Here is a 24,414-nt window from a genome sequence, read left to right on the forward strand (position 1 = left end):
ACCGATCGAGAACATTAAAAGATTTTATTACGTTTGCTTATATTTTACTATATACAGTTCCACTACAGAGTGCATAACATACAAGATATCATTTATTGATATATCTTCCGAGAAAAATATTCTTCAGACAGCACACCCGTCACTGGCCACCTATTGTTAACAATAACCCTGCAGGACGCGACGACTGCTTCTTTTGTGTTAGGTTTCGTTTAGACTTTAGATTGCACTTAATTCAAGTAATGATAAGCTAGGTTTCAGATTTCGAGCGCAAATAATCGATGATTGCTACGAGCGTTGCCGGCTGCGTATCGTGCCTTGTAATTAATACAATTCGTTGCCGTAACAATTGGGCATCCGCCTAACACACTTATTATACAAAGAAGTGAATGTTTTACTCGCGTTTTTGTCGAAGCATTTGCGTGGATGCATGCGAAACTATGCGAGGTGTCTGGTCTGCCGGCACCGTGCAACGTGAATACATGAAAAGATCACACACACCTGAAACTATGATTTAACGTTAGAAATATCTTCCTCTTTAAGGTCAATGCGAACATTAAATATAGAGATGCATACTCCAGAAAATGTCTTTATTCGTTTATATGGGACCTCTGTCAATATTTTAATTTTGAAACATCGCGATGACGCATAGAAGAAATTTAAAAACAAGAACCTATGTCCCCTGTAAACCGGTAAAATTGGAAATAGAAATAGTAACCAAATAAAAAAGTCCGACAGAGCTGGATTTTGATAGAGATCAATAAAAGTAATTTGCCAAAAGTCTCGACAGTGTGGTAAAAATTTTTGGTTTTTTGAATTTAGTCAGTTACTTATACGCGCATAGCGTTGATTGTCCATTTGGCAACGTAGAGTCAAATTTGAAATAGTTAGCAATTGGTCTCTCCGGCACTGCGACTCAAACGCTCTATTGTGACTTTCTCCTTAGTTATTCACCTTGGTGTAGTTGGTTATTTCTGGTCTGGTTATGTCTAGCAGATTAAAACGCACTCTGGGTATTTGTCCATATGGAGATAGCACGTGTGCGGTTGTTTCCTCCTCTTCTTGACAGAATCTGCATTCATTGTGTTCCTCCGCATCCATTAGGCTAAGATGTCTCTTGACGTTATCACTATGCTTATGGTATTTCTTTTATTGATTAGTTTGCTGTAACTTATCTAAAATAATATTTCTAAAAATAGTCACCATTATGCTTCATTTGAAATGAACCTTTGACTGAAATTATCCCAGTTAGTTGTGAAATGAAACCTCTAATTAATGCGAACATTAAAAGATGCGATGCAATGGCAAATGGCTGAAGAAAAAGAGTTCGCTCGAATGTTCATGAAGATACTGCTGTTGATTCATTTTCATTTAAAGGATTTATGAACATCCGGCACGAAAAAGAGGAAGAAAAAATAAAAAATCGAAGCAGACATGGCTATTGAATTCAACTTTGAACAGTATGCCCACCAGGAAAGCCATTAAATGACGCTCCAAGTACACTCCTTACTGGCGACTTTTAGACAAGAATGATGATGACTTTTTCAGCAATTGGATGGATGGGCAGTTTTGACAATTTATTTCTACTGACACTCAACAGAATTCAACATGGTCGGAATTTTTGTTATTTGAAATACCTATTTTCACCGGACTATTTCCAGGAAAAAAAAGACATAAGATAATGGACTAGAAAGAAAAAGAAGATCTCTTGGATAGTGAGAATTTGTTCACCACCACACAGAATAATGTGCAGAGGAGAACCCATTGTGCGCATAAACAGTGGTATAATAATGTCACACAGTATTTAATTAATGCTGTTAAGCAAAACTGCTGTCCAAGAGACGTTTAAACAGAGACAATTTCACAAATTTCACAAAAATCGAGATATTTGGCATCGCTAATTAGCGTGGAGAGTAATTATTGTCTCTATACATTTCTATAACAACAAATACGCGTTATCGTTCCCTCGCTGGTAGATTTAAATAATTTAATATTAATAATTTGCACTGGTCCGCGGAATGTGGGGTAACATTAACCATCGCTCGTTAAGCCGTTACACATTTGGTTATGCAATGGTTGTTTATAAAAATTCTTGTAGGAATGCGCTGAAAAAAAAGTGTCACACTGGTTGTTTTTTTGTAGCGGTAACCTATAAAAATCAATTACAGTAAGCTAGATATCAAATTCCTTACCTCTCAGGCATGTCAACCGGACAAGGCCGTTCCAAATTGTTATGTTTTGCCTGTTCAAGACACTTTATCGATATGAGCGGCGGCATTATTATAGATTATTTCCGCTGAACGCGAACACTAGACAAAATACGATCAAATTAGGCATTACAAGAAAGGAGTTAACAGTCCCCACCGATCCCATGTAAGCTTCAAATAGTAAATCAAGGTCATGACTCAAATTTTTCGGACTTTTGAATTTTTCTCGAAAACCGTAAGCTTTTTTAAAAAAAATATTTTGAATATAAATTGTAAATAGAATTATGTACATAGAGAGTTCTCATATTTTCTTCTACATCCTGCATTTTCCATACTTTGTTATTAATTATTTTACTTTTTTAACAGTTTTTAGCTACTGTAATACAATCTACGCACATAATATTATTATGCTGCCAAGTGAGTCTGTAATAAATAGTAAAAACCATAAAAAGTGTGAAAAGAAGGTTACAAATTGATCGCCCATCCAAAGGTCTAACGTAAAGTCTAAGTGTTTTTTTTTAGAGAACCACCTGAAATTATGAGCAAATCCATATTTGAGATGCAGTATTCAGTCGTCAGCATCTGAAAAGTGTTATTGGTGTCGCCGAACAAAATAATAAATAAGTTTAATATTCTGGAGCTGCCAAATTAAATGGCCTTAGTGCTAATATCTCACCACGTTTTGATCGTCCCATGTTATAAGGTTATAAAACACGTTCATAGTTCAATTAAATCTTGGGTTATTGAGTTAAGATTTTCTTTGTAAGAATAGGAGTAGTTACCTATTAGTTACTGAAAGAAAAATTACTTCAAATTGAAAACCGCATCGCGTATGGATCTAGTTATAATTTACTGTACATTTTCCTCAATGTTACGTCCGCTTTAGCTGTTCATATTTCCTACTATGTACAGTACAACAAAGACTAGGAAACGTTACAGGAGTCGAGAGTAGGTGCGGTCGATTTAGCAGAAATACTGACGAACAATCACAGAATTTACGCGTTACTATTAATAGACTGACAATGTTCCGGCCTCTTAAACAATTTGTAACTGAGATGTGGGTGAGGCAGCAGTGGAACTGTTCTAAGATCACTTTCAAGAAATAATCAACTATTGCCGATCCAATCCATTTAAGTAAAGCCAAGCCCATATATGGAGTGACCCGGAGTAATGGTCGACTTGGACATGTCGTGCAACCTTTTTCCTGAAACCCATATAGTTACGAATTTAATTTAATATATGGAGATTCTTACAGGAATTATGTCATTAGTCATGTCATTAGTTTTCATCTAGCACATACCAGTAACACGAACTTAAATAATGGTTATTTTCGCAGTAGATTGAGAGCAAAACTGGAGTTCAATCAGTTCTTCGATATCAAGAAATCCAAAAAAATTAAGCATTTGTTCTATATTTAATGCAAATATGTCAAGATCTCGTTAAATATTTTGGCAGTGGAGATGACTGTTTAAAAATAAGGTGGCGCAAAATTCAGGTTAATGTGTGAAATTTACTGGCAAATCATTGCCGTCTAAGGCACTCCAATTTTTACAATCCTTATATTTTAGATGTGAAAATCATTTTGTTGTATCGCGACTAAAATTATTATCTATCTATCTTACACTGAGCAATTCGTTAAAGTTATTAGGCAATTGAAGTTTTAAATTTTTAATTCATTAAATGTATTACAGACGATAATGTTTATCGTAAGTAAAGCCTTTGAACTGAACTGTAAGCTCTATAACCCTAGGAAGGAGTAGTGTGTTCCGGGTTATCTAATAACTTTGTACTATTCAGGCAACATTATTTGACGTCTTTGTGTCTATATGCAATTGCGCAAACAATATTTAATATACAAAACTTTTCCATTATGTTTCATTGCAATCGAGAGCAGCGCGATGACGACAGCAGTGCGTCTATATACGGGGGCGTCTCTGACCTTAGACATTTCGCCGATCAAGGATAATCCCGTGTGGGATCGTTACAGTTACGTTCACTCACTCCGCCTCACTTTGAATGCGGACAATAATATTGAAGAGGGGATGACGTCACTTACCAATTGGACCAAATTTGTTGTTTTTCGAGTAACTAGTTCATCCCATAATTTTGATTAATTTTTTCGTACAAACCAATCTACGTACAATTGACTGCATACTCTGCATACTGGGACCAATATCCTCCTTTTTGTGAGTCAAATTTTACTTATGGGGAAACGGGTAGTAATGAGTATTATTTTTATTTATCATTAACGTTAATGCTAATGGCAAATAAGTACTAGGATATTATTTTTCATTATTTCTCAATTTTTGTACCTGGATTTTGCTGGAAAATAGTTTTCTTTTAACTAAGTGGTTGTGATATATTTTTATTATTTTTTACGGTGACTTGTATTTATAGAATACTGTGTGTTTGTATACAGGATAATATATAATAATATAATTTGTATAGTAACTGAACGAGTCACTGATGGTAATAAGGCCCACGCAGGTAATAAGGCCCATTGTAAAAATTTATAAGTATTATGGCGCCATCTATGTGTTGGTCTGTTACTCAAATTAAATACGCAAACCGGCATACTCGATTAAGTCCGACAGTTTTCGACAGATAGCATTCAGTGTTTTGCCATGTTGGGATTATAAAAATCTATGATTGAACGGTGGCGTTTTTTCAAAAAAAAAAGGGTCAGTTCAAGAATTCTAAGATAAATAAGTTTTAGTTTACACCTTGATACAGTTACTAAGCCATTTTTTTTATTTAACATATCCTCAACATGAATTCGTAGCAATTTGGGTACTAAGGCCCAGACAGATATCAGTGGCGCCTTGTTGCCCACCACTTATTTCTTTATACATTTTTTTTTTAACCAAGTCGTACCCTGAGAAACCATTTGGAAGTCGGAGCTGCAAAAAGAATTCTAAGGGTAAGGCCTACCTTGACTGAAGTACAAGAAACTGATTTAGTTCGGAAAATCATTAAATTTTCTGACATAGGATTCCTCTTGACACCAAATGGACTACTACGAAATGTATTCAAGTATGTTGAAAATGAATGCATTTCTGGCCGTTTCAGCATTGAGACAACAATTGCTGGATGTGACTGGTATAAAGTATTTATGAAGCGACATCCTTCAACCAAGGGTACAGTCGATGAATTCTGCTAGGGCGACGAAGATTAATCCCTTCATTGTTAATGACTATTTTCAAAAACTTGATAATGTTCTCGAAAAATATGGCTTCAAATATCAACCGGTAAAGGTTTACACTATGAATGAAAAGGGATGCAGACTAACCCTGTAGCAACAGACAGTCATTGCCAAAAAAGGAACAAGTGACTCCACCTGGCTGCTTCAGAACACGCTGAAAATCGTACGATTGTTACCTACGCAAACGCATTAGAAAATGATATCCCACCCATGATATTGTTTAAAGAGCAGAGGCTGAAACCAGCTTTTGGTGACCGAAAGAAAGATTTTCAAAAGTTTTTACGCCAGTTTGAGGGAGATGTATGACTATCCATGATATTACACATGGATTTGCCCATTGTAATTCTTGGATGCATGATGATTGTATGGGGCTCACTTAGGGTGATCCGGAAGCTGTTACATGTCTGTAATGCAATGAGGGGCTCTTATTACCCTCTATGGTTGGAAGTAAGGGCCAATAACAAGTTTACGTTTAAATTTTTTTTAAGGAAAACCTGTTTCCTATTTTGTAAATTTTATTTTTCTGTGTTCTTACAAGAGAACTGTTGTAAATAAAAATACCAGTTTATGGTGGTCCTTAATACCCCCGGGGCCCTTAATCATTTATAAGACATGATATTTTTGGGTATTATTTAGAAATAAATAATAAATCACTATTTTGGTAGATATTCTTTACCTACCTATTGATTTCATTGGCACAAAAATATAAAATTTTTACCTTTTTTATGTTAGAAAGACTTAAATATGTTGAATATATTTTTTTAAGGTATTAAATTACCAAAAATTTTATTTTATGTTTAGAGAAAATATAGCTTTGTGTCTAATAATAACATGTAAATCATTTCAGTAGAAATATATCCGTAACCAAGCTAATTAAATAACACACAATTTATATAAACTAGCAAGACAAAGAATCTTCATCACCACTTGCCTTTTCCCGGGTGTAAAATTTGCCTCACTTTTCTATCACGTGGGTGCCAGTTCACTGGCTTTTCGTCATCTAACCTATTAATACTAACCAAAACTAAGAAAAATAAATAAGCATAAATAACGAAATTGTAACTAAAATGTAACATAACCGTACAATGTATCGATTTATTCCATAACACGCTTGCACACATAATTAGGTATCCTGGTCGGCCGCAAAATCTGCTTTAAATTAATCCAAAGTTCACGACAAAATGTTGCATGGAAGACATCCTAATTAAAACCGGTACGATGAATTGAAATTCATTACCTTTCGAGCATGGAACCAATTAACTAATAACCGAGATCGTTAAAAAATCCATCTCTCTCTCGGTACAGCGAGCGATAAGAAAAATGAGCGACGTGGAGATGAAAAATCGCTAGTTAGAGATCGCTAGCGCCATCAGCTTGGTCGTAATAAATCTTATTACAATATGAATAGCAAAAAATCGGTGTTTAGGAATAATGGCGAGGTCTCAGTTACGTACGTAATTGGCCCACCATTATCCAAATTGTATCATTTGAACGGTAGCAAAGCGGCGAAATTTGTATTCATTTAGCGAATTTAATACTTGCAAAATTGGTAGCTGCGTCTACATTCCAATTATATTAATAACGTAGATCATGCGAGAGGTCTATAGAAATCCAATTCCTCTTTCTACATTCCTTATGATATATTTAATGTCTGGTGTGTGATTGATTATAGACGTAAAAAGATGAAAAAAAAGGAAAAAGCCGCTGCTATATTTCCCATTTTTTATAATATTTATGTATAATTTATGTAATTTAAATAATATTATGAGCAGATGATGCAGCTTCCAGTAGCGCAACGCCGTCATTACGCAGCCGGTACCATTAATGTAACACCATACATTATAGAGAATGGAGGTTATTGTCTAACGACATTCGTGTCAAAATTATTACTTCTTGCATTCTAATGCATGCTGCAGACTAATGAGTTCATTTATGGAGAAATCTCTAGCTGTGTGCACTTATAATGGATTAAGATTTTGTTGTTTTTGTTTGTGCTCGCTGCGAGTTTTAATAATTTTGCACGCTTCAAGTGGTCTTTCAAAAAGTCTTTTTTCTTTACTTGGTACACTTCTACAATACGAAAATATATCTTCTTAAATGCTTCAATTGCGATTATTCCTTTGTATAGCTTTATATAACTTGGCATGTACCTTGTGTTCAGTTTATCTTGATAACATTTTAATTGGCTGTAACTTTTTTGTTTTTAGAGATATGAAGGTAAACAAAAAAAACAAAATGAAGGGTTAGTAGCAAAGTTTTTTTCCAAGTGACGTATTAAACAAAACACTATCAATTTTCTGACATATAAGCCTACATCATATTTTTTTTAAGGGGACGCCCTATATATTATATATGTGTTTAATAGAAAATCTTATTCCGATTACAATGATGTAACATACTTTATATTTTAGTCCAGTCGTTTTTGACAACTCGGCAAAAATAGGAAATTTTTATACCATTTCAAAGAGTGCCGTGACAGACTGCAACAACAATAATTATTTACAAATTAAAGTAGAACAAAAACACTAAAAATGACGAGACGCACTAAAGTAAAAAATTCTTTTCTAAATACTGCTGTGTGTGACCACCATTTTTTTGGACACATTTCTCATACACTCTAATTGTATGATGTCTTGCATTTAGTAACGCGTCCGGATTGCCTCTTAACTGATTGGTTGCCTCTGAAATGATTTGCCGAAGTTCCACGACATTATTACGAGAAGTTCTGTGCACTTGATTTTTTTATGTGACTCAAAAGAAAAAATTGAATTAAGTTAAGTCGGGACTGTTGGCTGGCCAATGCATAGTTTCGCCGTTCCCTACTCAACCCAAAAGTTGCACAACATTGTGAGGAGGGGCACCGTCCTGCTGCCATATAATCAGCGCTGATATATTTAGGGGTAAATATTCTATGTATTGTTCTATTTGGTGCTCCAAGAGTTACAAATAATGATCTCCAGTTAACTTTTGATCCATAAATATAGGACCCAAAATATGCCCATTATGACACCACCCCATACATTAATCGACTGGTACCCCCGGGTTTCTATTTCGTGTATTTGTCTAGGATTATTTAAAGACCAATATCGCGTATTTGGTCTATTAAAACCCTTTTTTGTAGTGATCGAACTTTCATCGATATTTAAAAGGTTTTAAAAAATATGTTATTCTCATTATGTATATTTAAAATATCCAAACAAAACTGCATCCTTCTTTGACATTGTTCCGCACTTTTGAGTTTTGCAAAATTTAAATGCCTTATATTTATATTCTTGCAAAACTGAGTGGGTTGGTCCCCGAGAAATACCTGTCTCTTCATATACAATTATACATATCATGTGTTTCATAGAATCCTAATATGTTTGCCTTATTTTCTTCATTTAAAGCATTATGATTCCTGCATACTTTTTTAGCCTTTAATAATTTACCGTTTTCTGCAAATTTCTGTGCCAGCCTTGGAAATATCTGTTTTGAAAGAGCTCCACGCTCTGGATAAAGTCTAATGAACTTGGCTACTACTAACCATACATTTCTTTTTTTTGTTTACCCTGATATCTCTAAAAACAAAAAAGTTACAGCCAATTAAAATGTTATCAAGATAAATTGAACGCATGGTACATACTATAATTTGGAATAATAATAATAATAATATCAATAATAATGATAATAATAATAATAATAACAATAATAATAATAATGATAATAATAATAATAATAATAATAATAATAATAATAATAATAATAATAATAATAATAGACTTAAGAATTTAGACTTTATTGGAAATTAAATACATTACAAGAACAACAAATGGCAAGTCACATCTGTGAATGAAAATGAATTAGCAGAATACCAAACACAGTCTAATAACATTCATAGAGAGAAACATAATTATCAGATAGACAAACAACAAACATTGAAACAAAAATTAGGTAAAAAAAAATAAGTAAATGCGTTCTCCAATAGAAATTGTTTTATTACCTTACAAAATTTAGTGAATGGCAGAATTAATGTACAATTTATTTAACTCGGATGTGCGCAGCCTAGAATGGCCCTGGACAATTAATTCAGATATATAATATAATACAATAAATATAATAATAATAATAATAATAATTTTATTATTATTATTTTTATATTTCAAGGAGTATTTCAGTGGTCTCCACTAAATTACCACTTCTATCAGAAATTGCCCCTAATTGCAGCAAGAATTGCCACTAAATATCACAACAATTACCACTAAGTTCCGCTGGTATTGCCATGAAATGATGTTGTTTCTATTAAATAAATAATGACAGGTAAGTATAGGAAACTTTTTAAATATTCTATGAATTTCGAGAATAACAACAAAAATATCATGAACATATTAAAATGCAATCGTAAGAAAACTTATATCATTTCTTTCTTTAAAAAAATTATACTTGTTTAAAAAATATAAAAACAAGCAATCTAAGCAAATATTTGCACAAATTTAAACACAAATGAACATAAGAATAGAGTCCAACAGCCAGTATCTACCTGTTACTACCACAGCCTAAATCTAAATTTTATTTTATTTTATATTATTTCTATTGAATAAGTCGCAAAATAGCTAATACATTTTTAGGTTCTTATAATAATTCCTTAAAAAAAAATTAGTACTGAACGCTTTAAAAGCGGTCCATATTTTACCCAGTCAAGAGGACCATAGAAAATATGCTCTTTACTTACTTCAGTCACTTGACTTATTAAGTAGGTAAGAGAAGATATTCAAATTCAAACTCATCCTCCCATCATCGTCCCTTAGAGTATGGCATATTTTTATATTTTAATCGAAAATAAGTTCAGAGTGTTTCTACACGTATCTTCAAAATCAGACATGTTTGGAACGACTTATTGCCACAATGACCGCTATAATTTAAACCGATCATTGATTATCCGTATACTTGCACTAATTGTCAATAATTATCACTCATGGTCCAAAAATTTCACAGTAAAATGCTTATCGGTATATTTGTAAGAGACAACACTGCTGACTACTTTTTCTACAGTATAGGAAAAAAAAGATAAAGTGGTATTTAAATGAGCGATAAATAACTTGAACGCTTCAATTGAATAAAATGTCTATATCTTGATTGAAATTAATAGTAAGAGAGCAAATCAATCGGTTTTCTACATATTTCTGATAGAATAAAAGCAAAAATTAAAGAGAATTGCACAGATTATTTAAGCAACTTGAACTTGGAGTGGAGTGGAGTGATAATAGTTTAAGCTACGCGTTTTTGTTACTTGAACTTGAAACATAGGGTTAAAAATTTGAGTCTTTTTGTAACCTGCACAAAGATGACATCAATTTAAGAGAGCATTCTTGTCCAAATTGTAGTTAATGATCCGTTGTTCTTACCCAAAGCGGAGCATTATTTTTACTAACATGCTCACAGCCAGTATAACTGATCAGGTTCAAAGTTATTCCAAGGAGTGACCTAAAATATTTCTATCGAAAACTAAGAAGTTTTCTTGCCGTACAACCAATTATTCTTTGACATATAAATGAAGGTGTTAAACAAAGAAGGCGTGATATGTTGTTCTGATAAATTATACGCTACTTGACAGCGGACCTCACCCATATCGGTATACCAGCGCAGCTTCCTTACTGTCGCTTGTCGAGTTGCCGCATTCTTTTTGTACAGTTATGGTAACGTTTATCGAGATATGTACGATCGCCAAGGCACCAAAGGGCAAATTGGCAAAAACGGCAGCGTGAAAAGAAATTACAGACTCGCTCATTTGTTAGGAAAATTAATTTTGCTGGGATATTGAATGAGAAATATTATTTCTCGTCGGCGAAACAATTTTTTTAATGAGTAGATTTAGTGTCACTACAATCACTACTAGTTCTTTTATATTCGCGAACCATAATATAAGAATAAAATTTAGGAGCATATTTTACTTAAATATCATAGTGTCCCAGCGCATTCGCCATAAACAAAATCCGAGTTTGATAAGATGCTTAGAAAGTTGCAGTTGATACAATTGCCTTGGACTAACAATAATTATTGTCTCCTTTTCCATAAATGTCTTGTACTTGCTCAACACAAATCGCTTCTTTGGGACCTGGGCAAATGCGTTTAGAAGCGGTTAAACTTTATTTCTGTCCGAAGGAGGCGGTAAACGAATCATCCCCGAGGCAAAGTGAAACCTGATCATATGCGTAATAAGCTGCGCCCTGACGACAGACGCTTAAAGAAATAAAACCAAAAGTGTGGCTCGTGTAAACTTGACCCAGAGAAAGTGATTGTGAGCAGGTGCGCCTCGAAACTAAACATTTTGTTATTAAATAGGCGCATTTACATAGAGGAAACGTAAAAGAACTTAATAGTTTTTTTGTGTTGAGGTGGACAGTAATAAACAATTACATTGACCTACAAAAAATCGCGGTTCCTAATATAATTTAACGCCCTATTGAATTGGCGACAAAGAAAGCCAACTCGTTAATAGAAAGTACATTTATGGCAATTTGCATCTCTTCGAGTATGAAAAGTTAAAATAAATAAATAAAATTTTTAATATGCAATTAATCTGGACTGAAGCGCAATTTCTATCATCAAGCAAATATTAATTAGTTTTTAGTTTGTTCTGCATTTGATAAACGCACTTTTCTGTCATTCTACAAGTATTTCGAAGCCGACGAGGGGAAATAATAACTATTTCAAGTTATTTTCAACTTACTGTTTTCAAGTTATTTGTGGATTGCGTCTAAGTGACGTTTGGTTGCACCAAACTAACCAATTTTGACAGATAGCAGGTTCATGTTGTGGCATTTTAAGTTATAGTAATAATTATTACAATTCTTAAATAGATGTGTAAAAGAGAAGAATAAAGAAATTGAGAAAAAAATAAACAAAATAGTAAAAACATAATTTATTATAATATATTTATAATTTATAGTATATAAGTTATTTGGAAATCCGTGAAATATGAAATCAATTTTTTGATTTTTCGAGTGCAAAGTATCATGTTCCTGTAAAAAATAAATATGTTCCTTTGAATTAGCCCAATCCAAGCAATAAATCATGGTATTATTAACCTATTTTTCGGCAGTTTACTACTAAAACAGTTTTCACATTTCTTTCGACGTCAGGTGTGAAGCGATACGTCAACTTGAAGAATGGGCGTCCCATGCATGGATTGTTTAGCGACTGGGAAAGTACTTTATAGATTTTTTCCTGTTGGTCGCGGAGAACGGAAGTTTTAACTCAAATACTTCACATTTTGATTGACATAATTTTCTGCGTTTAAATTAATTAATGGATTAGAACAATTTCACTCTCGACTCAGAAAATTATATATTTTTTCTCCTCCTACATGACTGAATCATATTATTTCAAGATTTTTACTTACTTAATATTTCTAAATATGTTAATTTAAAATAATAAATTTTTCGATTTGACTTTCGTGTTCAGTTGAATTGTTTTTCACCAAAAATTAGAAAATTAGCCCATTGTTCTCAAAAACTACTTCGTTCGGGGACTGTATTTGATAAGTAATTAGTGGGGAGCGGTTTTACAGTGTATATACAGGTTGCCTCAAATTTCATTTCTGTATTTTCAAAATTGTCAGGAGCAAACTTAAAAAAATAAATAAATTTTTAAAATATTAATGTGCAAAAAAAAGCAAAAATGTATTTTTTTTGCACTGAATAAAGTGTAACTTTAAGATATCAGGTTCGTTAGTATGTTTTCCGTAAATTTTAATCACTGACGACATTTGTCAGTTGTAATGGTCCTGTCACACGTCACTTAATATATTCGTATTTTTTCACAAAAAAACTTTTTTAGTCACACGTGGCTAAAGTTGCAAACTTATTGCATAATACAATATTATCACCAATAAAAAAAATTATGATTATAAAACTACAAATGATAGAAATGGCGTTCATCCGGTTTCCTTCACTTACAATAAATTCATTTTCTTTCTGGAGTTATTGGAATGTTCTAGATGAGATTTTTGTCTTGGTTTTCTTAACAATAAGTCATAAACCGGATCTGAATCGCATGGTTCTACAATTGCTTCCTGAACATTTTCCCAATTATTTTTTTCTTTCCGATATTTTGTATCCTATTGAATCTAAATTACTGTCTTTATAACTTTTAAATATCAATTGGACCACCCCTTGGGCGCCACCGAAACGAATAATTTTATTTTAATTACACAGAATATAGGCCGTTATGATGAAAAATAAGAGTGCCAAGTTTTGTGAAAATCATCGTTTTGGGTTGTAGTTAATTAATAAAAAGCTGAATTATTTAAATAAATATGAGAAAATGGATAAATGGATTTATTTTTAGTTTATATATTATTATATTCTCTATAAAAAGCGCTTTGCGATGTGGGGTAAAGTTCACTTATGGGCAAAAATAAATGATTAAAACACCACTTTCTTGAAAAAAAGGGACACAAACATGCAGATTATGGTAGTATGATCCTGCACGATTATGGGTATAATAATGATCGATATCCGTGTGTTTTTTGTACATCTTTTTAGTGATATGCGATCAATAAAATATATTTCAAAGGCAGAATATCACTATAACAATCGCATGCTCAGGACGTTTCCGGTTAACGAACATTAATTTTAAGTAACGGCTGCCAAAAATCCGTTGGCAATCCGTTCGCCGGCTGCTCCTTTAGCTTTCTCGAGATGAAAGAAGTGATAGGGCGTTGACACTCGCCGGTATCGAGAAAGCTTTTCTCATTTCACTGCCAATGTCGCACGGGCGATTTAAAAAAGTTACACGACGTTTCTCGACCTTACCCAACTAAACGAATCGAATTAGCTTTAATGGCGTGAGATCGTCTTTTTGTTGTCGCCTTATCTCGATTTGAATAAAAGTGAATTTTTCTATTATAAACGTCGGAACAATAACTATTTTAAACCATTCAAGTCTGTCAGATTTCTACTATGAGAATATTTCGTTTTTTTTTTAAATATAAATGTTTAGATATCACTTTTATTTTGCAATTACGTTAAGCGCTTTCTGAATATGTGATATTTTCATATGCCAAAAAATATATAAGTTGACGAAAATCAATCTGAACGCGGATCAAGTAGGATTTCAAAGAAACACCAGTAATAATAACAAGGATATTAAAAAGCTCCAGTTTCAAAAGGCACAGTCTTTATTTTAAAATTTTATTACAAACTGGACAAATTTTTAATAAAAAAATTCCCATATATTGCACTTATAAGTGACTACACCGTACATCTGGTAGCTACGTGAAAATAAAATGAACGGCAGATGAAGTGGGACACCCAAGAAGGGGCCTTACTTTGACTACCTAGAGCTTCGAAAAATTTCACTTTGTTGACGAAGAATATGGACAGGATTGAAAGTCCTGTAATGATCTTTATTATATTGGTTGGATCATTTTTGAACACATTGCATTGCTATGGAAATCTGCCTATTTGTTGAAAATGAGTTTTTACTTTTAAATTATTACTAAACAAGCACAATAAACTGTGTCGGGGAATAACGTGAAAATGATCAAAAGCAGCGGTGTGCAAAACGGAGTTTATGAAATGCGGTTCTTCATGGTAGACAACAGTCAAACAAAAGAAATTGATAAAACAATATTTTTTAATGTATTCACTAAGTACGCCAAAAAACATAAAATGTCAAAATTGAGAAAAACTGCTTTCTTATAACTTTCTAGAGAATGGACTCATTTAACCTCATAGACCCCTTTGTGAACGCCATTTTCTTTTCCAGTTATTCCTTCACACACACACACACACACACACACACACACACACACACACACACACACACACACACACACACACACATACACACACGCGCACACACACACACACAGACACTATTCCTGTGGCTACTAGTTTACTTAGTGGTCACTTATGTGTGCACCATATTGGAATTTTTTTATTAATTCTTTGTCGAATTTTTAAATGAGCCTATTATTATTACTGACGTAACTTGTTAAGAAGAAATGTTTCTAAATTTTACAGTTGGGTTTAATATAGTTAAAATCTATGGCAAATTTTTAAATAAGCGTGAATTTTAACAAAATTGAGTCAGATTCATTTGATTTTCAGTAATTTATAAAATTGTTTGCGGTAAATATTAAAAAATCGAAATCACTAACGTTCTTTTTTAAGGAAAAATTTGGCTTGGAAAGTACGACTTCCAACTCTAAACCATTTTTTGTAATAGCATTTTGTTGGATCTTATCAAATGATTGCCGTAATATTCTAAATTGGGAAAGGTTAATATAAGCTGAACGTCCTTGTAGTATAGGACGGTTTTTCTCTTTTGTTTTTGTTTTTTAAAATTTTTATTTTATTTTTGAAAATTGTTTCTAGGAGGCTGTGACCATCACAAACACTATTTACCGGGTCACCTGATCATGGAAAAAATTGTAAATTAAACTTTCCTTGTCTTGTCTAATGGCATTTTTTTTAGGATAATCTAGTTTTTTCAAAAATTGAACTGAGGAGGCTTTTAATTGATGAAAATCCATTTATCAAAATAAATAAGAACCAAAAGTTCAGATTTTCACGAAATTATATATTTTGACATGACAATTTCGACAACATCGTGTCTTTTTCAAATGTTTGGGAACAAAAACTTTTTAAAACCGATGCTTTTTTTGCAACATTTTGATATCAAGATTTTAAAAAGCCCTTAAAAAATAAGCCCACAGAAAGGAAAAAAACAGATAAGTAAATACATTTTTATAGGAACAAAATATTAGGACGTTCCGGATAGCGGGCTGCATATAATGCACGGACCTGTCGAGAGTTTTTTCTGCATTCCCCGTATGTCAGAAACATATCAACTCTTTCTCCATTTGTAAATTGATAATTTTTTTCCATGATAATCGAAATCGATAACACGACAAAATCGATAATCAGATAAAAATGTACAAACTGTCAGAATTTTCAATCATGCCGACTAAACCACCTAAGTAATATTTTCTTTTTATAAAAATGCATTTACTTACCTTTTTTTTTACTTCCTGTGAGCTTATTTTTTAACGGATTTTGAAAATTTTTGTGTCAAAATGTACCGGTTTAGGGTGCTATTTGAAAAACTAGGTTATCCTAAAAATTAATTGTTCATTACATTAAATACTATTTGGCATTAGACAAGTAAAGAAGGGTTTGATTTACAATTTTTCCCATGATCAGGTGACCCGGTAAATAGTATTTATGATGGTCACAGCCTCCTAGATGCATTTTTCAAAAATTAAATAAAAAAAAAAACAACAACAAACTGTTGTTGCCGCTCAAACCGGAAGTGCAACCATCGACTACATATTGTCAAAAAATTGGACATTCAGCCTATATTAATCCTTCCAAAATTCAAATTCCTATATCAAGCCGTCGAAAAGTTATAGAGTGTTCTCCCTTTCTTGTGTCACCCAGTATAAATAAAAAATAAGTGATAAAGCATCATTTAGTACAGTTGGTCTGTCATGCAGACAGAAACGCCTTGGATATTTATTATTAAGATTTTGGTTGTGTGTTTAAAATGCATTTTACGACCAGCACCTTTTATCCTAGAGCGATTTAGCAAACAAAATGAAGTTTTACTTTCGCCACTGCGATCTAGTGCTTGGGCGTTGCCAAATGTACTTTAAACTGTTTTTTTTTATTTCTGCCGATGTGATTGTGCCACTGATAAAAATTTTTTGCATTAAAAGCTTACTACAACCAACCTATTTAAATTTGTCCACAAAAACGAAAAAGAAAAGTTATACTTTCGTCAATAGTGTACCTTTAAAAATCGAAACTTGTTAGAATGTGACCTACATATAAACACGTTTACTTTCATAAAGCATAATTGGTGGTAGTTGTTAAGTTCGCGGTTATATTATCGAATATTACGAGTCACTTTTTTTACCTGGGAAAATTACTTGAACCAAACAAAATATTTGTTTTGCTTTAGTTACATGTTACTGCAAATATAAAATAAATGTTTTTTCGAGGTAAATTTTTAATAAGCTCGTGACATTAGGGTTATGTAATTCGTCCGCTCACAATAATATAATAATTTTCATGACGTGGCCATGGTACTTTTTTGGCTAAAGGAATCACCGTTAAGCAGCAATTACAGCAGGACTTAGTTTTGTTTGGTCTACGTCATGGTTATAGAGATGCCCAATAAAATAAAAATCCAAATTCTGCTCAATGTTTAATTTCGACTAAGTATGCTGTATATGTAGGAAAGGAGCAAATAGTAACCAAGAATAACATATGAGTTGCTTCACTCGAGGCAACGCGCTAGTCTACTTAGCCCCTTCCCCGCACCTCTGCTGCTGCTGTTGAGAAGCGAAATCCGTACACGTGTGTGTGTTTGTGTTTCGTGAATCCATTTGATAAACTACAATTATGCCATTGCTTTACTGCAGTGTTGTTGACTGCATTACAAAACGATATAGTGGTTTATCGTTTTCTCGGCACTTTTAAAAGACAATTAGAAATATTAAAACCCCCGAGGGCATTGCTGTCGTGTATGTAACTGGCTACTTCGTTAAACGCGTTCGAAAAATATTTCTAAACAGTTCCTTTTGTTAATCCTTTAGAAAGTTTTTTTGTCGATTGTTTCATGTCGTTATATAAAAAGGATTGAATTTACTTTCCTTTGAATTCTGCCAATTAATATTTCAAAATTTTTAAATTACAATAATGCAATACAATATTTAATGTTATATTTTAAATATAAAAAAAAACACAAATTAAGGATATGATTATAATGGGATTCTTATTTTATTCATATATCCCCATAAGAAATATTTATTTTTTCAACATAATTTTTCACTACTCGCATTTGTTTTGCGAACTTGAAAGTGTCCACGCCTGCTGCTAGTGCATCTTGTATCCGTGTTAATAGGTCAAGTAAGAGTCGAGTAAAAATGGTTTACAAATTTTTGGCAAAAGCAACTAATCAACAAACACCGAATATTTGAAATATGTTATTTTACCTTCTGCACTATTTTTATATGCCTCGTATCAGAGCCGTCCAAATAATATATATATGATACAAATATATTTAAATTGCTGAATTTAATATATTCTGCTATTCTGCTCTTTTTCTTCTCACATATATCGCTCCAAGATTAAAATTTATCTCACATTACACAAAACACTGAATAATATAACAAATATAAAACAGCTAAAATTGTTTCTACGTTGATAATTCGTACCTGAAACATGAACAAATTGAATACAAGCAGCGTTACCGGTAGTGACTCTTCGTTCTATAGAAATAAGGTTTCTGTTATAGAATCCCCAGAATTTGTCTACTAAACTAAATTTTTAAGAGTAAGGAAAGACAACTTAAAACTGTGTTGTCGGCCGAGAATCGGGATATATTTTTCTACGTTTTTGCTGTAAAAATTGGGAAGTTTAGCAACCATGACTACAATTAGAATTTTCGGGGCTATCTAAAGATGTAAAATAGCTTTTAAAGAAAACCGTACAACTCTTGTGAACAAAGGGTTCAATTTTATTAGCGCATTTATCTGCTACTACATAAAAAGTTTAATTATGGCTATTATCGTACGCAAATTCCGGTGTGGTACTAAAATTCAACTGTTTATAGTGAAAGCTGCGGATAACATACGTTTGATGGAGTTTCATTTCTTTAATTGATCATTCATCATTCCCGAAAGGAAATTGCTATCGAGCTTCATACGGCCTACGCGTATTGGAACTTGCAGTGGGTAACTTAACCATCTTTTTTTCACATTTTTTGATTTAGCACCGTCAAGTATGTGTACGATGTTTTAACTATCTGGAATAAAATCACCATTAAAACAAAATGGATTATTTTTGTTACAGAGTTGTTGCTATTTTCAAGAAATACGCCAATTACTGGCTACAATGTACATTTTCATTGTTGTACTCTTTGTTGAACAAAAATACTCAACTGGACAGTGTCTGACTAAATGTCCAAAATTTCTACTAGTATGTATTGGAATTTCTAAGCACCTTGCATCCTGCGAAGCACAGGTTGAGTTTGTGACTTTTTAATCGCATGGAACACCTACGTGCCTAAATTTGAATTGAAATTTGATTGAAAATCTATTTCAATTTGAATTCATCTAGGTAGATAAAAGTACATGTAAGTAGATTCTTAAATAACTGACACTTAACATTTCGATCCTAACTAAACTAACCAAAACTAAAAAACCTTATCACCTTATAACTTCGAAGCATCAGTAGAGAATGTCATGACGTTTCAACAGTCAAATTGAATGTTTTGGTTCCGATTCCTGTTATATAGCGTTTCAATAGAATTATTCTTTTTATAAGTTTTTTACGTTACTGATTTTGTGAGGATTTAATCATTTTTGTCGATCAAGCAACCATAAATAAAAATTTTCTCCGTTTCTTCATTTTGTTTTGTACCTAGATTCGTCTTTAAAAATTAAACACGTTCCTAACAAATCGATTTGTTAGTAATTACTTTTATTTAAAACAATAAAATTGATTTTCATAAGACTAGACATTTTTTATTTTACTTTACAAACATCCTGTATTTAGTTCGTTAGCGATAACTGCGTTCGAAATAAATTCGTGTAAAAATATTGTTTCATTCCATGAGACCAGAGAAGTAAACAGTAAACTCTAAAATACAGATTATCTTAAAATATTGCAGGAGTGCAGGTGGACATATATTAGCAAAAAATGTTTTTGTTCGCCATTTTACTATATGGCGTGAAGTAAAAGGCCAAGATGCGAGGCGCTAAAGTCGAAATTCCAAACGGGTACATTCGAATTTATAAAAATTACCTATTTTTCAGGACTTCCCCGGTAAAATTAGCAACTGGCTGTATAAACTCTCCATTAAAATTTTATCGCCTTTATCAACTTAATATACTTACCAACAAGTAAAGTGCATAATCGAAAGCTCCAAACGGAATTGTTTCCAGACGCACAGGCTTTTGCGTGCGCATAATTATAAAAAGGACAGCCTTTTGAATTTTGACGTCGCATTTAAACCAGCTGACACCGTATGCGGTATAACTAACACCCAAAGTCTGCAACGCAACGCTAACAAGTCTAGAACAGTCGTCTGAGGAAGGCCACAAACCTCATCAACTATGCTTTGACCCGCGTGGCACACTACGAAGCATCCGACCAAGACTCCCATTATAAATATGATAGATTTTGGAATTCCTTCCTGTAAATATAAGCTACAGAGAAAATAAATTGTAAATATTTAGAAACGAGTGATTGAAGAAGTTTATTTACATGTTGCATACTATACCTTTTCTATTACTATTAGTTTTGCATTTCGGAAAAACAGAAAGAATTCATTCAATGAGTGACGTGAGTGAATAAACGTCAAAATACCATAGCAAACCTGCGGAAAACATCCGATCGCTCCTAAACCCGTGACTAAAATAGCGGAATTTTCAGAAACTGACTTTTTAATGTGGCACTTGAGGTACGATCATGTTCAGTGTTTTGGAGTAGGTAGTAGAAATGAAATGACGAAACTTTTTTTGTGAATGCAGTAACTACAACGCTGGAATATCGACCAGTGTTTTCTGAACAGCCTAATAATGTAGACTGCACAGTCTAACCCATGAAGAATTTTCAGTAAAATATTTGAAATACTTATATAGATAGGTAACGCAGCGTTGTTCTCTTATTCATCTGGAACATTTAAAAAAACCTACCCTTAAAGCTTGTGTCCCAAGGCATCCAATGATAATGCCTGCGATTATTGACATATGTCCAATGGTCAGTTTAGTTGCTGCGCTCAGTGCGGCGGATACCCTACGATATTTTGGTTACAGTCCAGGTTGAATAGATAATCAGCGGTTACCGTAATATTTCCTGGTGGTGTTCAATCCACAACCTCAACTTCGTGTATTTGATTTCGTCGCTGTTGATCTTGAAAACGTTGAGGTAATCGGTTCTAAGGTGCTCTAGTCGCGCGACTGCGTGACTTGCAGCTTCCCACGGCAAGCAGAAGAAGAGCAAACTGGGAGACAAGAGGACAAACACCGTGGTGACTTGGTAAATGAACCACATTCTTGTAACCGCTGAGGAAGCTCTATATTTCGCAGGCCACCATGCCGGGTTAAATAAGCCACACACTTCATCGAGGTTATTTACTTCGTTAACTTGAAGGCAGGTGTTTACAGTACTAGGAAGCTGAGACAGCACGGTGTAGAATATTATTCCTACAGTTAATTAAACAATTTTAATCACTCTTATTTATTTATGTTTATTAAAAGATATAAAAGGTTTCGCAATAGTGTGTCAAACTAATATACCTCCCTACTTTATCACAATTCTGAAAAAAATGTTTTATCGATGCCTTCCGGTTCCTAGTCAGGCTTTAAATTCTGTTTTGAAATTGCTCTTCCACACCTTTTTCCTACGTTATTTTTGGTTTTTTTTTGTGTCCATGAGATTTTCAATTCAATATTTTTTTGGCAATTCACTCAACATTCATTAGTTGTTGTTTCTGAATGTTGTCGATAATGGTTCGTTTTATTTTCATGATTTCTCTAACCCGCTCATTTGAAATTCTGCCTGATACGGATATTTCCGCCGAGCGATGCCAAAAGTCCCTTTTCGTAGATTCGTTCTCTTATTTATTTGCCAAGTTTCACAGAAGTGAGGGAGCGTTTGAGGATAGTATGATGTATTTAATATGTCCGTTCTCGACTCCTGGCCCATAGGGTGGAGTTCAATGGTCCAATAATTCTCTTCTGTTTTTTTACTCTTTCCTCTATTTCAGGTTGTATATTCTCTAGAATGGACAATGGTTCCCATTGTTGACATGGTTCAATTCTCTTTCCGTTGCCTAAGTTAAACTTATTTTGTGGTCCGCTCACAGTGAAATATTTGGTGTTTTGTAAATATTCAGTTAAACGCAAATTTCCGATAAACATCGGGTCTGTAAAATTTAATGGTTTCGTCATTACGTGCCCATTACTTGACAGCTTCTTCCTTATGTTAGTGCTTTATTTAAATATATTGTAAATAATGTAGGAGAGAGATAGCATCCTTGTGTTAAATCTTTCGTGACTGTTGTCAATTTGAAGTCTTGTTTTTGCACAGTTCGTTTAAAGCTTTTATTATTGTGTATTGTATTCACAATTTTGTTATTACTTCCCATAGTTTATTGATAAGTATAGTTCGTTGTATCGTTGCTAGACTATAAATTCAAAACACAAAAAAGTACTTCCAATTAGACTTAAAATCGTGGCAATACACAAGTATATTTTTTGTTTGTGAATGGAACACCATATATAGGTCTACATATTAATCCGATTTTGTCAAGTTATTCGAAAACTATAATATTATTTTTTATATATTTCAATTTGCTGCTTTCATTCTATTAAAAATGGATATTGATACAGATAAAGAGTTGCTAAGTGTGCCTAAATAATTATGTCATACAGGGTAGATTCAAGATTCTTGGCTAACTTGATAAAGTTTAAATAAATTTTTTTGCTCCGTTTTTTAAAATTGAAAACCTAACCTAACTATTTTATTGACCAAGTGAAGTAAGTACTTTATTGTTTACGATGACTGCATCCCTACCGTTTGTTAAGGTTCCCTATATCTATATACCTATAACGAATAATTATATTTTGAAGTTATATAATCAACTTAATATCCTGCTAATTTAAAAATGTGTTTTGATGATTAAGTAAAGTAAAGATACCACCTCGATATGCGAAATAAACTTAAAATACTAACTTAAAACGACGAGTAAATAAGTTTTTCATTAATTCTACCATTATTATTTTGAATACATTACACACAGTTCAACAATTGTCTCGAAAGAAAAAAAACTGTTATTCTAATTATTGTTTCTTCCTTTACGTAGGCGGTAGGTTTAGCTTTATTTAACATTTAAGTTGCTATATAAAAAACAAGCAAGAACAAGAAATACCAACATTTGTGATTTATTAATAATAAAAACATTTTTCGAAAAATAGTGCATTATAACGAATATCATGAAACGAATATAAGGTAACCTTAACAAAAATCGTACAGAAGCAGTAGCTGAACACGATATGGTAGTTAGATTTAAAAAATCAGAGAAAAATTTCGTCAAGTCGGCAAGACTTTGAATAACCCCCTGGATGAAACAGTTGCTAGGGCGCTTTACTACTATTTAAAAATATAGATTTTTGTATTCCGACGCTTTTATAAAACACCCCGCATAATTGAAAATTTTAAATATTCAGCTTGTGTTTTTATGTAACATCCGCGAACATTTTTTCAAAACCGTGGTAATTGGGGGAGAAATAGTAGACTGGAATTGAAATATTTGATAATTTCGGGACATCCTGTAGTCGTAAAACATAGCTTACCGATAATGGCATACAAAACGGCCAGAGCAACGATGACGGAGCAACGATGACGTTGCCACGTTCGGTGACTTTCTTGTAGTTTGCCGGTTTACCGAACTTTTCGTGGTTGGTTAGAGATTCAAAAACATGAGCCCATTTTTTGTGGTGAATCGTGAAACAAACGCAGGTCATCGTGCAGCCTAGATTCCCGGTGATGTCTCCGAAGTCGACGGAGTTTTTCTTTTCTTTTTACAAAGGAAAATAGTATTGTTATGCCATCTAACCAAATCACCGACTAGTGTTTAATATCTATTAGCAAGCGGAGAAACCCACCTCCCATATTAATTGTTGTGTGTATTAACAAATCCGTAATATTTATCATTAGAAATAGAACCCAAATGAAGGCTCGCAGAAAAAACTTTCTCTCGTCGTATTTGGAGGCGCTTGGATAAAATTGGAGCCGCTTCAGAAATGAAACGGCCGAATCCTTTACCGGCTGGTACATGTTTGCTGCAATACATAAACGAATGAATTAAAAAAAAGGTATTTTTAAGCAAATTAACGTTTTGACAGGAAAAACTTGTTCAAGGAGATAACAGTATTCTTATCTATTTATTAAATAAATCAATAAAGTTTAGGTAGCATTAACCAGATTTTTACCTGGAAATTCTTTGGCCGTA

At 33.1% G+C, this 24,414-nt stretch overlaps 2 protein-coding genes across 5 annotated transcripts in view; one reads left to right on the forward strand and one right to left on the reverse strand.

The window, feature by feature from the left end:
• The window catches only part of LOC132698404 (uncharacterized), a 125,781-nt gene that overhangs the window by 93,398 nt on the left and 7,969 nt on the right, over positions 1-24,414 (forward strand). The gene's annotated exons all lie outside the window — the stretch shown is intronic.
• LOC132698170 (odorant receptor 85b-like) lies at positions 18,933-23,795 on the reverse strand. Its single transcript, XM_060664101.1, has 6 exons — positions 23,756-23,795; positions 21,244-21,604; positions 21,095-21,194; positions 20,503-20,592; positions 20,294-20,449; positions 18,933-19,200 (listed from the first exon to the last, which is right to left on the reverse strand). Exons 2-6 carry the CDS (start codon positions 21,450-21,452, stop codon positions 19,150-19,152), a joined length of 606 nt encoding a protein of 201 aa, XP_060520084.1. The 5' UTR covers positions 21,453-21,604; positions 23,756-23,795; the 3' UTR covers positions 18,933-19,149.

The sequence above is a fragment of the Cylas formicarius genome, unplaced genomic scaffold (genome assembly GCF_029955315.1).
Source record: "Cylas formicarius isolate icCylForm1 unplaced genomic scaffold, icCylForm1.1 PGA_scaffold_2__14_contigs__length_35257938, whole genome shotgun sequence".
Taxonomy (NCBI): Eukaryota; Metazoa; Arthropoda; class Insecta; order Coleoptera; family Brentidae; genus Cylas; species Cylas formicarius.

Excerpts from the sequence above, each read along its gene's own strand:
- LOC132698170 (XM_060664101.1), bottom strand. The coding sequence starts at position 21,452 with ATGTGGTTCATTTACCAAGTCACCACGGTGTTTGTCCTCTTGTCTCCC. Across the intron at positions 20,593-21,094 it reads TTGGGACACAAGCTTTAAGG|GAAGGAATTCCAAAATCTAT; the intron begins GTAGGTTTTTTT and ends TTATATTTACAG. Across the intron at positions 20,450-20,502 it reads GTCAAAGCATAGTTGATGAG|ACTTTGGGTGTTAGTTATAC; the intron begins GTTTGTGGCCTT and ends GTTGCGTTGCAG.